Source organism: Macrobrachium nipponense, chromosome 18 (genome assembly GCF_015104395.2).
Source record: "Macrobrachium nipponense isolate FS-2020 chromosome 18, ASM1510439v2, whole genome shotgun sequence".
Taxonomy (NCBI): Eukaryota; Metazoa; Arthropoda; class Malacostraca; order Decapoda; family Palaemonidae; genus Macrobrachium; species Macrobrachium nipponense.
In genome coordinates, this window is record NC_087211.1 from 24,273,512 (window position 1) to 24,288,409 (window position 14,898).

At 37.8% G+C, this 14,898-nt stretch overlaps 1 protein-coding gene across 1 annotated transcript in view; it reads right to left on the minus strand.

Annotated features, from left to right (window-relative positions):
- The window catches only part of LOC135196925 (nucleoporin 88-like), a 168,359-nt gene that overhangs the window by 100,013 nt on the left and 53,448 nt on the right, over nt 1-14,898 (minus strand). Inside the window, exon 4 of the mRNA XM_064223763.1 lies at nt 10,614-10,812. Within this exon, the coding sequence (XP_064079833.1) occupies nt 10,614-10,812 (199 nt within the window). The remainder of the gene's footprint in view (nt 1-10,613; nt 10,813-14,898) is intronic.

A 14,898-nucleotide genomic window follows, 5' to 3' on the forward strand; every position in this document is an offset into this window, starting at 1 on the left:
AAAATGCTCGTAATAATTTTACGATATCAAAATTCATGTCTGTGGTATTTTATACCTGCAAATTAAAATACCAAGGACTTTAATAAAACTGATTATAACTTCACTAATATACTGAATAAATTAAAACATAAAGCTCTTCAAGTTAAAACTTTACTCATCACATCATTACTGTTTCAATCACTCAACAGATTGCCTTACAATTAAGACAGCAGTATAGTACTACTGTATCAAGGTTTATTTCCATCATACCTCATACGATCTGCAAATTAAGGCCTTCTTTACAATTTCATTACTATCATAATAAAATAATCACACCAAAAATATCTTTGTATCTACAATTTCATTTATCAAATAATTACTTATTCAGTCAGTCTATAGATACCTTGCAAGAAGTTCTAAAGGCAGTATACGGTGGTACCTCGAGATACAAAATTAATCCATTCCGAGGCGGCCTTCGTATCATGAGTTTTTCGTATCTTGAACCGCATTTTACATGTAAAATGCCTAATCCGTTCCAAGCCCTCCAAAAACACCCCAGTAAATTTCATAATAAAGCTAAATTGATCTATAAACAATGAAATACTGAAATACTACAACAATTTGGACCATTCAACACCTAACTTAATACGTACTAGTAGTACTAATATGTATGTACCTGTAAATAAAGTGTATTAGTGTACATGGTATACAAGAAATACTGTACATACATACGTACGTATGTAGTAGAATGTGGAAGCTTACCTTTCGAGTGAGGCTATCTCCGAAAGTGGTGACAGAGGAGGAGAACAAACAGCAGATACATACACTTAACTTTACGAAACACAAAAAAATCTCAGGAAAACATAAACTAAACTTTATGAAACACATTAACAAAACTGTAACACAACTTTAAAAAAAACTTAAAATTAAATATTTTTTTTTTTACTTTTTTAATTTTTTTTTTTTTTTAAACAAAATTTTAACTTTTTCACCACTTTCAACTTTCTGTTTTTTCATAGTATCATTTGGTTCTTCCTTTTTGCTAACTCCTACTAAAGGCCTCTTTAAAAAATAACTATCCAAGGAAGATTGCTTCTGCCTGCTTTTGACAATGTTCCTGAAAGGACTCAGGCAAACGTCATCAAAGCAGCTAGAGCATCTTTAATTTCTGCAGTTGTCATAGAGTCGTCCTCCTCCTCCTCGCCGCTGCCAGAGAACTCTTCTTGAACGACGTTATGTTGCATGGCCTCCAACTCCTTCAGGTCATCCGTCGTAAGCTCCTCTTGGTGCTCCTCAAGAAGGTCATTGATGTCGTCCTCGTCGACGAGCAGCCCCATGGACTTGCCGAGTGCAACGGTCTCGTCAAGATCTGGTTGCGAAACAGTTTCAAGATCATCAACTGTTCCTGAATCTGCAGCACCAACTTCGCCCACGTCAAATCCCTCGAAGTCTCGGGCGATACAGCATCTGGCCAGAGTTTCCTCCACGAGGAATTCAAGGTTTGCCTTGAAACCTCTTGATCCATGAACTCCCAGCATCCCCCAAGGCGCGTGATTCAAAAGTTTTCGCCTAGTAGGCCTATAACTATTTTTCCACGAATTTTTTAAAAAAACTTTTTTTCGTAGACGTTTCGTACATCGGTTCGGCACCCGACAGACAATTTTCGTCAACGTTTAATACGTCCAATTGGCGTTAAAGGGTTAACTGAATACCAGAGATGAGAAGACATCCCTCTGATGGTCTGTCTTATGAAGGTAATACCTCAATGCCCTCACAGAGCAGTCTCTCCTCCTCTTCCAGCCCAAGAATGTCCATGAGGTTCTCGAGGATAAAAGAATGGGGCTAAGGATTTGAAGGTTCTCATTTGTGGCAAGAAGACAAAGTGACAGAGAACAGACTGCATATCCCTAAGAGAAACAGACTCTCATGTCCATGGCATGAAGCTCACTATGTGCTTGGCTGAAGCTCATACCAGGAACAGTATCTTCTTAGTTACGTTCTTCTTGGCCTCTGTGTTTGACCACCAAGCTTAACATAGCCCTACAGAACCTCTAATAGTGGAGGGCAACAATTTCCTGGTGTTCTTTTTCTGAGGAGGAAAATCAGCTATCTCACTCACAGAGGTCTCAGAAAGGATTTTACTCTGTGAACACCATACTCTGAAAACATTCCACTTTGCCAGGTACAACTTGTCAGAAGCAGCTCGTCTGCATTTTGCAACAGCTTCCACAGCTCTAAGCAAAAAGCCTTTCGCTCTAATGAGTCTCCTGACAGTCTGAAGCCTGTCAGGGCCAGAGCAAAATGTCCTTGATGATACCAGTGGAGATGCAGCTCTCTGAGAAGCGACTTCTTTTGAAGAAGCAGTCTTGGGTAGTCTACTAACATTTGTAGAAGGTCCGGGAACCATTCCTTCCTCGGACAAAATCGTGCAACTAAAGTCAAGAAAACATTCTGGCGAGACATAACCAAAGGTCGAGGTAGATTCTGGCATCAAAAGTCCATTCTGACTTAAGAACTTGATGACCCTTGCTCAATTCATCAGCCAGACCGTTCAATCTCCCCTGAACAAAACAAGGGACGAGGAAAACCTGATTTTTCTCCACCCACAGGAGAAGATTCCTTGCTATCCTGTAAAGTGTGAAGGAGTGTGTCCCCCTTGATTCCAAATGTAGAACAAGCAGTGGCGGTTCGTGGCTATCATTCACGGGGGTGCTGTTACTTAATTTCTTTTTTAGATTCCTTTATATAACTGCATAAACACACCCAATATATATATATATATATATATATAATATATATATATATATATATATATATATATATATATATATATATATATATATATATATATATATATACTATATATATATATATATATATATATATATATATATATATATATATATATATATATATATATATATATAAATATAAACACACACACACATATATATATATATATATATATATATATATATATATATATATATATATATATATATATATATATATATATATATATATATATATATATATATATATATATATATATATATATATATATATATATATATATATATATATATATATATATATAATATGAAGGATTCTAAAAAAGAAATTAAGTAACAGCACCCCCGTGAATGATAGCCACGAGCCGCCACTGAGGACAAGGATGTGGAATTGTCCAAGTGAACAGCTATCAACTGATCCAACAATAATTGAATGAACGCTTGAAGGCACAGGGGAATCGCTAAAAGGTCCCCTTACATTGAAGTGCAGGAACTTCTGGGTTTCTGACCACACCCTTGACACCTAATCTCCTAACAGGGCTCCCCAACCTATGTCTGAATCGTCCGAGACTTTTGAACATTCATTATTATGCCTAATTAACTGCATCAGGCAGAAGGTCCTCTTCAAGTCCTTCTCACACTGACTTTCTGAAGAGGAACGGAGAAGCCAATCATCTAGGTAAAGCGATACGTTTACTCCCAGAAGGTGAAATCATTTCCCTAGGGGAGGTAATACCCGAGTGAATATTTAAGGTGCCATTGAAAGTCCAAAGCACAGCACCATCCAATCCCCCTGGCAAAGAGATGCTAATACTGACTGCATCATTTCCTTATTGAACTTTGTCTTTAGGACATACAAATTCAGAGTGCTGATTCCAGGATGGGCCCCTATTCCCCCAACGACTTGGGGACTACAATGTCTGTTGTAAAACTATTCGGACAACTTCAACTTCTAAGATGAGAGCCAATATGAGCCTAAGGAGTATGCCATGAACTTAATGGGTACCTTGGAAAGGGGTGGCTTTACCGTGAAAGGACTAGAGTAGCCTACATGCAGAACTTGAACAACCCAAGATTCTGCACCCAGCAACTCCATTCCTCCTAAAGTGGTGCAGTATGGCACCTACAGGAGCATGAAGGACTGAGGTATCACTTGGTTTGAGGATTTGTGGCAGGCTTTGACATTGACTTAGATGAGGGCCACAGGTTGGAGCGCGGTCTGACGGAGGGTAGGGATTTCCTCCTTGAAAGCTGCTGAAAAGGAGAGAAGGACTTGGCCAGAGTAGAAGACATAGTTTGGAATGCTTTGTAGATTGGGCCAGTAAGTCATATGTCCACTTCTGTAATGCACAAAGTCTCTCCTTTACTGTGTCCCAGGGAAACAGATGAGCCTTGTCGAGAGAGGAGAACATAAGAGCCGACTGTGATACCATCACTCCTTTAGTAGCAAAGGAGCAACAAAGTTCCAATTTCATTAATGCCCATGGCATTAAAGACCTTGAAGATGTTCTGGACGACCTGATCCAGCTCAGAACAGGAAAAACAGATCTTGGCCAATGAAAAGAGTCCTACAAGCAGCATCAACCAGACCAGAGAAGTCCCCATGGGAGAAGGCAGACTCCCAAAGAAGGAATTTCCCCGATGGTGTAGAAGCAGTACCTCTTCGTGTGAAGCTTTGATGGCAGAAAGCATAGGTTGCTTTGCCCTGATCCCTCTTGTTCGCCAGCCATTCTTCCACTTCCTGTAAGAACATCATTGAGGAAGAGGAAAGAGCCAACTAAGGAAGACAAGGATCAGGAGCTGGAATGAAGGAATCTGGAAAATTGTCCAGAAGGAAACTCAAAAGGTATGAATAAGTAGAAGGCACAGAATCATGACCTGGTACCCCATCATCGGAAGCAATCAGTGACAACGAGTGATCCCCACTCTTAGAGGCAGGAGTCTTCCCCTTAAGAAAAGTCATTAAATCCTCCAAATGACAGCAAACTGGAGCCAAAGAAGACTACCCGGCAGCAACTGTGAAGGATGGGGAGGAGAAGGCATCGGACATTCAGCAGGTGTTACCAAAATCCCAGCTATTGACTTCAATCAGGAAGTGGAAGAATCTGAGTGAGCTGTCAAAGGGTGGCGCGTCGAATGAACTGGCGCCAATACCTGTCACTCATCAGGCAAGACAGGAGAGTCCCATGTCGACTGTCAACTGCAAGGAGGTAAAACAGCATGACTGCATTAGGTACAAGGACTGAGTTCCACTTCTCTAGATCTCTTGACAGGAGGAAGAGAGACATCATCGACTGTGGAACACCTCTTCAGAGGTCTAGAGCCATAGGAAGAACACCATCAGTTCTGAGCAAATGAACCCCTTGAATCCGTAGAAAACGGAGCACTGAAAGAAACATCTTCCCAGCATCATTCTGTCAAAGCCTGTGCTGGCACCACAGGATCGAAGGAGGGAGTGACTGCCCTTGGACCTCCAGTAGTATGTCTTCTCCCTGAAGCAGGGCAGTGGGACAGTGACTTATGTCTAGAAGAATTGGAGGGACGGACACCCACCACCTCAGAATGCACTGCACTTTCACTCTGCACAAAGATATGGGCACTTAGAGTTCTCCATAAAAGATTTAACCAAAAGACCTAATTCCATAACTGTATTAGCAAGGAAGTCAAACTTTCTCTCAAATCTTGACTTGAGGCTTGCAATAGTGTCAGAAAAGTCAGCACAGGAAGGTGGTAAAGAAGTCAAAGGCAAAGGAGTAATAGGACTTATGAATGGAAGAAACAGCACGAGGAGACGAAGACATAGGATTCTCCACTGCTAAAGGAGAAGAGGCTACACTAGCTTTACTTTCAGCTCTAAGAGTTGCCTTCTTCCTTTTATCTTTAATGACCTTCTCAGAATGAGAAATAAACACTTCCCAATTTTGCTCATTCCATCCCTGACATTTAGAACCCAAGTTCTTTACTAGAATCTTGTCCCCTACACTTAACACATCTAGAATGAGAATCATAAACTGCCTTCACTAAACTAGTTCTGCACCCTTCGGCACAGAACCTCACTCCAGAACTACAGTCAAACATGACAGCAAAAAAGGACATAAAAGCAAAGCTAACTGCAATAAACAAAGCCAAACAAACTGAATATATGTACTTCACCAAAAAGTGGGAAAATTATAATATAACCATTAAACAAGATGAAATAACCAGCAGAAAACAAATTGGAGTATGCTGTGTTGCCATACCTGTCAGTCCTGAAAATGGGTAGATCGCTGTCACCAGCACAAGTGAGGGCAGCCATCAAGAAATTTGAATTATGTTCTGTTGTGGTAAGGAACCTACAGCTATGTAATTGCTTGGTAAGACACTGAAATAAAAGTGAATTTAAGCTGCTCAAGTGGAAACTATAGCTATGTAATTAGTTGGTAAGTTACTTGCCATATATAAAAATGAGCATTTATGAACAACAAACACTGAGATTAGCAATGAAAGGATTGACTGAAAATTGTTGGTGGCACTGTTCTCAGATATGTGTCCAACTAGGGAACAGTTTTTTCCCTTCTTTAAATGGTGTCTCTCTTGGAGTGCTAACCACACAGATAAGCTCTTGTAAGCTAATGGGATTTGTGTTATAATATTTTGAAAAAGATACTTTAAAAATCTACACAAGTGGGGTCATTCTGACTCCTGAATTTGTCAGCATGTGACTGTTCTTTATATGCCATTAACAAAAATATTCAAGTAATGGAGCATGCCTTTTTGCAACTGTTCTGAGAAAATATAACTCAGTACGTACGAACATAATATCCAATACATAATATGCTCATATTATAGCTTTACATTTATTTAGTTTCTAAACTTTGCAACTCTTAATAGCTAAACCTGAAAGCTGTTTTACCTCCTTCAAAAAACCAGTCCATCCTGTTTCATTTCTACATCAGTACCCTGTGGCCAAGCTTTTGCTCATCATGCCTCAGCTGAAGACTGTCCAAGCCTTACTGACCAAAAATGCAAGCTATTTATGTTCCCACTGAGATAACTCTAGTTATAAAATAACTTCCACTGCGCTCTAGGCCACGCATGACATTCCAGGCAGGGATTCGTTATGGTACAAATATTAGCACGACACCTACTGCATGTGGAGTGTGGGTCTGTAGCTGAAGAAGCCAGGAAACAAGACCACGGGAAACTTTGAGTTCCCGGGTACATACGTTGACGAGGCTGAGAAGGAGCAGAAAAAGCCATAATACAAGCACACACACACAAACACAAAGCGAAAATGCGGGGCAACTAAACTGGGTTAAAAGGGTTTTTTTTTTTTTTGGTGGAAAAAGAATAAGAGGGCAACCGAGACTCTCACCCAGGCGGTTAACCCTTAAACGCCGAGCCAGTATTTCCGAAAGTGTCTCCCGTATGCCGGCGGCGTTCGCGAGTGAGCGAGGAAGCGGAAAAAAAAGTTTTATTAAAAAAATCACAGCACGCTTAATTTTCAAGATTAAGAGTTCATTTTTGGCTCCTTTTTTTGTCATTGCCTGAAGTTTAGTAAGCAACAATCAGAAATGAAAAACATATCATTATCATATATAAATATTGGAATATATGACGCAAAAAAAATTTCATATATAATTGTATACAAATCGCGCTGAGAGCAAAACGGTTAAAGCTAATGAGTTCATTATTTTTTTGTTGTATTGTACACTACATTGCAATGATTTTGGTATAAACAAATTCTAAACGACAAAAGCAAACCTAAAGAAAAATATTATCACAATATGATGCATGAATTTGTAAGGCGCAGAACACAAAAAAAAAAAAAAAAAAAAAAAAAAAAGTTTTCAAAAATTCACCATAAATCGAAATATTGTGCTAGAGACTTTCCGTTTGTTGCAAAATGAAGGCAATTGATTGAATATTACTAAACTGTAAGTGTTGTAGCTTACAATTGCAGTTTTCGACCATTTCAGTAGAGTTAAAGTTGACCGAAGGTAAATTTTTTTATTTACGTATTTACATGAAAATATTTAAAAAATTATAAAAGCTACAACCATGGGTTGTTGTTTTAGTTGTATTCTACATGAAATTGCACACATTTTCATATATAAAACTTTATGTAACGGCTAATAAAAATGGTGCAAACATTACGATAATCGGACAAAAAAATTTATGATTTTTTCGGAAGAGTTACCGCGCAGACGTAAGGAAAGTTTTTTTCATAAATTCACCATAAATCGAAATATTGTGCTAGAGACTTCTAAATTGTAGCTAAATAAAGGTAAATGATTGAATATTACTGGAATGTAATAGTTTTAGCTTACAACTGCGGTTTTCGACCATTTCGGTAGAGTCAAAGTTGACCGAAGGTTGAAATTTTGGCACTTATTGTTATTTATATGAAAATATTTCAAAACTGATAAAAGCTACAACCATGGGTTGTTTTTGGTTGTATTCTGCATGAAATTGCACATATTTTCATATATAAAACTTTCTGTAATGGCTCCTATAAAACTGTGCAAACATTAAGAAAATTAGACAAAAAAATTTATGATTTTTTCAGAAGAGTTACCAAGCGGACGTAGGGAAGGTTTTTGTTCATATATTCACCATAAATCAAAATATTGTGCTAGAGACTTCCAATTTGTGGTAAAATAAAGGTAAATGATTGAATATTACTAGACTGTAAGAGTTTTAGCTTACAATTGCGTTTTTCGACCGTTTCGTTCGAGTCAAAGTTAACTGAAGGTTGATATTATGGCACTTATCATTATTTATATGAAAATATTTCAAAACTGATAAAAGCTACAACCATGGGTTGTTTTTTATTGTATTCTACATAAAATTGTGCACATTTTCATATATAAAACTTTATGTAACGGTTAATATAAAACGGTGCAAACATTACAACAATGGGATGGAAAAATTTCTGATTTTTTCAGCAGTTACCATGTGGACGTAGGAAAAAGTTTTTTTCTAAAATTCACCATAAATCAAAATATTGTGCTAAAGACTTCCAATTTGTGGTAAAATGAAGGTAAATGATTGAGTAGTACTAGAATGTAAGAGTTTTAGCTTACAACTGCAGTTTTCGACCTTTTCAGTTGAGTCAAAGTTGACAGAAGGTTGAAATTTTGGCACATCATTATTTATATTAAAATATTTCAAAACTGATAAAAGCTGCAATCATGGTTTGTTTTTGTTGTATTTTACATGAAATTGCGCACATTTTCATATATAAAACTTTATGTAACGGCTAATATAAACTGGTGCAAACATTACGACAATCGGACGAAAAAATTTCTGATTTTTTCGGAAGAGTTACACGTGGACGTACGTTAAGTTTTTTTTCTAAAATTCACCATAAATCGAAATATTGTGCTAGAGACTTCCAATTTGTTGTAAAATTAAGGTAAATGGTTGAATATTACTAGAATATAAGAGTTTTAGCTTACAATTGCGTTTTTCGACCATTTCGGTAGTCAAAGTTCACAGAAGGTTGAAATTTTGGCACTTATCGTTATTTATATGAAAATATTTCAAAACTGATAAAAGCTACAACCATGGGTTGTTTTTAGTCGTATTCTACATAAAATTGTGCACATTTTCATGTATAAAACTCTATGTAACGGCTAATGTAAAATGGTGTAAAAATTATGTCAAAGTGACGAAATACTTTCTGAGATGTGTCGCTGATGCTTTTTATTGCGAGAAGAAAGAAATTCGCGCTTACGCGCCTGGGTAACGATTGTAAACAAAACAACAGCTTGATCTGTGAACTCCCAGCATCCTTCAAGGTGCGTGATACAAAAGTTTTCGTCAATCGGCGTTTAAGAGTTAAGAAAAAGACTTGAACGCAGTGGCATGGGTGTGTGGTCTTTGTCCAGTTTTCACCCAATATACACACGCATTGCCAGATCTCACAAGATTCCTTGCTTTTCATCTGCGATTTAACCAGATCCAGCTAGGCGCTAGAAAATTATCCAATTGTTAAGACTGAAGGTTTGTTCGCATATGAACAAACACAATTTAAATATCTAGAGAAATTTTTCTCTCATTATTTTCCTTAATAAACTAAACATTAAAGGAGTTGAAGAAAGCATTTTATCTAATACATTGCCTAATTCTTAATTCCAACTTTTAATTCACATTTAACTTCCTTCTAGAGCTGTTTCTCTCTCCCTAGGTTAACCCACCCCCATAGTTCCTCATCACTACTATTCTGCACTGCTTTCTGCCTTTTATTGCTCATGCATTCTATCTGCATCTTTCCTACCTAACTGTCCAACTCCTTTCTCCTTTGACTGTACACACATTATTTCAAAATAAATCGAGAGCTGTGACTCTGTGCGTGGTACATTAGTTACCTAGTAACTTAATCCATGGATATTATGAGCAGTGCTTGTAGAACCTTCTTGACTTCTGCTGCTCTATTTTGTCTGGTTTTGGTGAGTTTAGCTTTAATTTGCCACAACTGTTAAATCTGTGAATGACAGAATCATCCAGCTAGATTGGGGATTCATTCACACCTCCAACCTCTAGCACTCCTTGCTCCAGCTATGTTAACAGGCCTGTCATTTTTGCTAATGGTAGCTGTGTCATTCTTTATAGAAAAATATTAACTAATTTATCCCTTTTTCCCCATTTTCTTGCAGATGCAAGCTACTTTGGCCTCTCTTTTACCATTTCCATGACCAATGTACAAACAAATTGTTTTAAACCATGTTTAATATTACAACCATGTAGAAAGCTATAACATACAAGTAGGAATAGTTAAATATTTATAACAAATGTATCAAATGCATATAGAATATGTGTATACTCTAATCAACTGACTACATCACATTATTAACTTACAGCATCCTCTCTTAGTCTGCTTGACACTGGATTGCCACAAATTCGTTTGGTCTGTTCACTCGGAAGGGCAAAACCAAAGTCTACTGCAGACTCTCCAAGACTTGCAGAACGAGAATATGATGAGGTATTAAGAACATTTGTATTTGGAGCTACCAATATTGCCTGTTCAGGTATTTCATGTGAGGATAAATTGTATATCCTGAAAAGTAATAAAAAATTTATTAGGAAATACACTTAAATCAGTGTAACATAATATAGAAAAATATAAATGGTACTTAATTAAATATCCATTTTTTTTAAATACTTACTCCTCCATTGCATAGCCTTTACTTCTGCACCAGCGGGAGTTTGACAGATTGCAAACGAAAAATAAGAACACTTGGTTTTCTATGACTATCATTTTTCTATTCATCTACTTCCCCCACCCCCCACTAGGGGACCAATAAGTACAAACATTCATAGCCAGTCAGTCTGCTTCTGTCATTTTAAATATGAGAAGGTAGGGAAAGCAAATTATGCAATAATGGAGATAAATATCTATTTTAAAAATAATATTAAATTACATAAGTATTCCTACTTTTTAAATAAACCTTACCTCTCCATTATATAAGTAGCTGATTCCCATGTCTAAAATAGGTGGGAGCAAAGTGGAAATCAGCAAACCTTTTAAAGGCTACTCAGTAGCAAAACATTAAGTACAAAACAAGTGTTTGTTTACCAAGTGAATTCAGTCCACTGGCTATTACTGCCACCTTGGGAGAATTGGCACTCAGGTACAAGAACCTCATCATAAAGATACCCGAGGTCTCTTGAGAGGGTGCTCCTTCAGCAGAATGAAGTGTAGGATTGCTGTGTCAAAACCCTACAGAGCTGATGATGAATAACTAGCAAGTGCTCAGACACCAAAAAGAATCACTTCCAATACTAAACATTGAGTACCTCCAAACTTTCCAAAAACCATATCCGGTTTTAAAAAGCAGTAGGCTGAAAAAGCTACCACTTGATTCAGGACATAATATCCACTGCACAAACCAGAGGAGTTAATGCTCTGCAATAATTGCATTTAATCTCCTCACCATGAAGATAAATAATAGCAAATACACTATTCCCATGCCACTCAGTGACTTCGATAACTTATCTAAAGAGTTCTTTCCAATTTTGAAAACTGTGGCCACTGCTCCCATGTTAAGTGGCTTGACTTCCATTAAGGATAAAAATTAGCCTGAGAATCCTTAACCAATGACCTAATGAAAAGGAAATTACTTTCCTGCTCATCAGAAACTCTGGCTGCCAATGTACAGAGCCTTTGCATCAACTTCAATACTTTTAGTGTGGTTCAAATAATTTCTTAAAGTCCTTACTGGAATCCCAAGGGATAAATTTCCTCAGACCATAGTGATTCCAAGCTAGGTAAAGATACTGTTGTACATAAGGGCCTAGCACAAAGCCATACCTAGCCCAAAATAAGGCACAAATAATTGCCATGTCTTTAGCAAAGCCTACCTAACTGACAAACTTCATAACTCTCTCTCTCTTCAGCTATAGCAAGACTCCTGTGAAGCATTTCCACATAAACCTCTTTACAAGGAGCTTGTTCCAAAGGTTCAAAGGGCAACAACATAATGAACTGATGAACTGCATATAAGTACTTAACAGACTTAGAAAACTCCACCTTAACACTTCATAAGACATCTATGAGTCTTTTTCCTCATAAAAGCCTCACAGTGGCACTTTAGCTTTAAAGGCTGCTACCAAGAAGTTAACAGCTGCAGGAAAAACCCCTTAACATGGGACCATGACTTATAACCTGACCACTGGTGTTGGCAGAATCAATGGGTAGATTCTCTCTCAGCAATGACATTGGAATTCCTGCAAGATCCCACCTTGAGCTCACAGGAACCATGACCACACAGTCTATGTAGCTTCAAGGATTGTGATGGAACCTTTCATCTCCTGGCTGCTAGTCTACCACTCAAAGAAACTGAAAACCCAACCTTCCTTGGCCACCTAGGGTAATCAATGCCAAGAGATAACTTACAAAGTCACCTAATTCATTGATAACTTCCTGAAACTCAGTAAAAGGAGGAAAGGTATTACTTTTAGGAAAGGTATTACAGTCTAGACCTGACCAGGGAACAGCTTGATGTCCACTGCCCAAACTAGAGGATCTTGCATTGATGAATAATAAACTGGCAAACAAACTCCACTTGGTCTCAAAACTGACCAAGTATACCAAAAGAAACAAGGGCAGTACATTTTTACTGTAGTAGTACTCGCTCCTCCTAACATCCTGTGGCAGGGTGTAAGAATACTACCACCGTAGGTCCTGCTTGACATAAAAGATGACTAAAAGGGCAGCTGCTGCCTTGCTGTCTTACTTTTTAGTAAAAGGCTAAGCTCACCGTCAATAACTGTAGAAACTGCTGCCTTGCAGTCGTACTTTTTAGTAAAAGGCTAGGCCCACTGCCAATAACTGTGGAAACTGCTGCTTTGCAGTCTTACTTTTTAGTAAAAGGCTGAGCCCACTGCCAATAACTGTGGCTGATGACAGCAAGGGCATGCAGTAATAAAAACCCCCTTTGCCAAACAATAAACCATGCCTAATGATGCCTTTTATAGAGCAGTGGAGAAGGCAAATCAGGCAACCGACCCCTTAATGTAAGGATTACAGTGATAGAGTGCTCCTCCTTATGCCTTATGCACAAAATTACCATCATCATCTCCAATAGGCTTAATCTATTTGATAGTACACTTTGTTTGCCCTTATGTGGTACAAAAGTGCATCAAACTCATTACAGCGGTTCCCCCCCGTATTCGCGGGGGATGTGTGCCAGGCCCCCCAGGTAAATAGTTATAATCTGCAAATAGTTGGAACCCCTATAAAAATGCTGAAAACTGCCTATTTTGTTAGTTAAAACTCAAGAAAAGCCACTAAAAAATTTTATAGCTAGCTTTTTTAATAGTTATATCACAAAAAGTGCATTTTATGATGAAACTGATAAAAAAACCAGGACTTTGTAGATATTTCTCATAGCAAAATACCACGAATAGGCGAATTTCCTGCAAATAATGGGTAGATATGGTCTAGAGAGAAATCTGTGAATATGTGAGTCCACAAATCTGGAGAACGTGAATACAGGTCCCCCACTGTACACCTTTAAATGACTCGTCTGGGAGAGTCTGGCAGACTGATGGAGGCAGTGATTGGCTGGCCCCAGGTCCTGGGAATTTTGATTGTAAGGTGTGCTGCCTGAAGTACCAGCAGCTAAAGAGTTATCCCAGGAGCTCGCCTTGCCATTCTCCTGATGAGGGTAGGGGGAAGAGTCCATGAATCCGGAGAATACAAATACAGGGGGCTCACTATATGTTTTTTCTAGTAAATAATTTTTTTTTTATTTTGTAAAATTATAACTACAACTCACACAATATCAAACAGATAAGAATAAAATCTGTAACAAATTATTAGCATATTTGTTGAAAAATATTTACATAAATTTACCAAGAACAAGGATTCAGTAACTTTTATTATTTGTACGTGTTTTTTCTAGTATTTCTTTGCATTTTTCTTTGCCAAATTACATTTACAACTGACATACTATCGTACCAACAGCAGTCCTTTGGTATATTAATGAGCAAATTTGTAAAAAGACGTCATATGAGACAGAGTAGCAGTACATTCCCCTTCAAAGTCAAAATCACTACTAAGCTTGCATGAGCTGCAGTGTCTTGATTTTAGCCAGTGTAAATGACGCGATTAGTGAATTTATGGGCTACAGAAGTATTGGCACCTCTTTCCCGCCCGATTCTTTCCAAATTGATGGGGCTTATATTGCTTATCTACAGGATCAATCCGTCCACCACCCCAAACCTGTTATTACTACTCCTGAGAAGCTATCCATCCACTAAGGGATAACCAAAAATCGGGCAAGTTTCTACACTTATCGGCACTGATAATATATTAGTGGCATCTCGGTTAGGTATGTATCAGTGCCAATACTATATTATCAGCGCTGATAACTGGAAATCGGAGTATTTTGGCAGCGAAATTCTACAATTTTCAGCACTACACAAGCACCATAAAACTGGACTGCCAATAACCAGGGACTATCTGTAATTACTTAGCTGATTCCAAACTGAAAAAGTGGGAATTATGGCCAACATAACAACTCAAAACATAAAAATACAAATGAATAAATATATAGCTAGCATTGAAGCAATGCTTGTTTCCTCCCCTGTTGGGAGAACTGCTGCAGGTAGATATTGCCTCTGGTCAGCGCTCATTTCA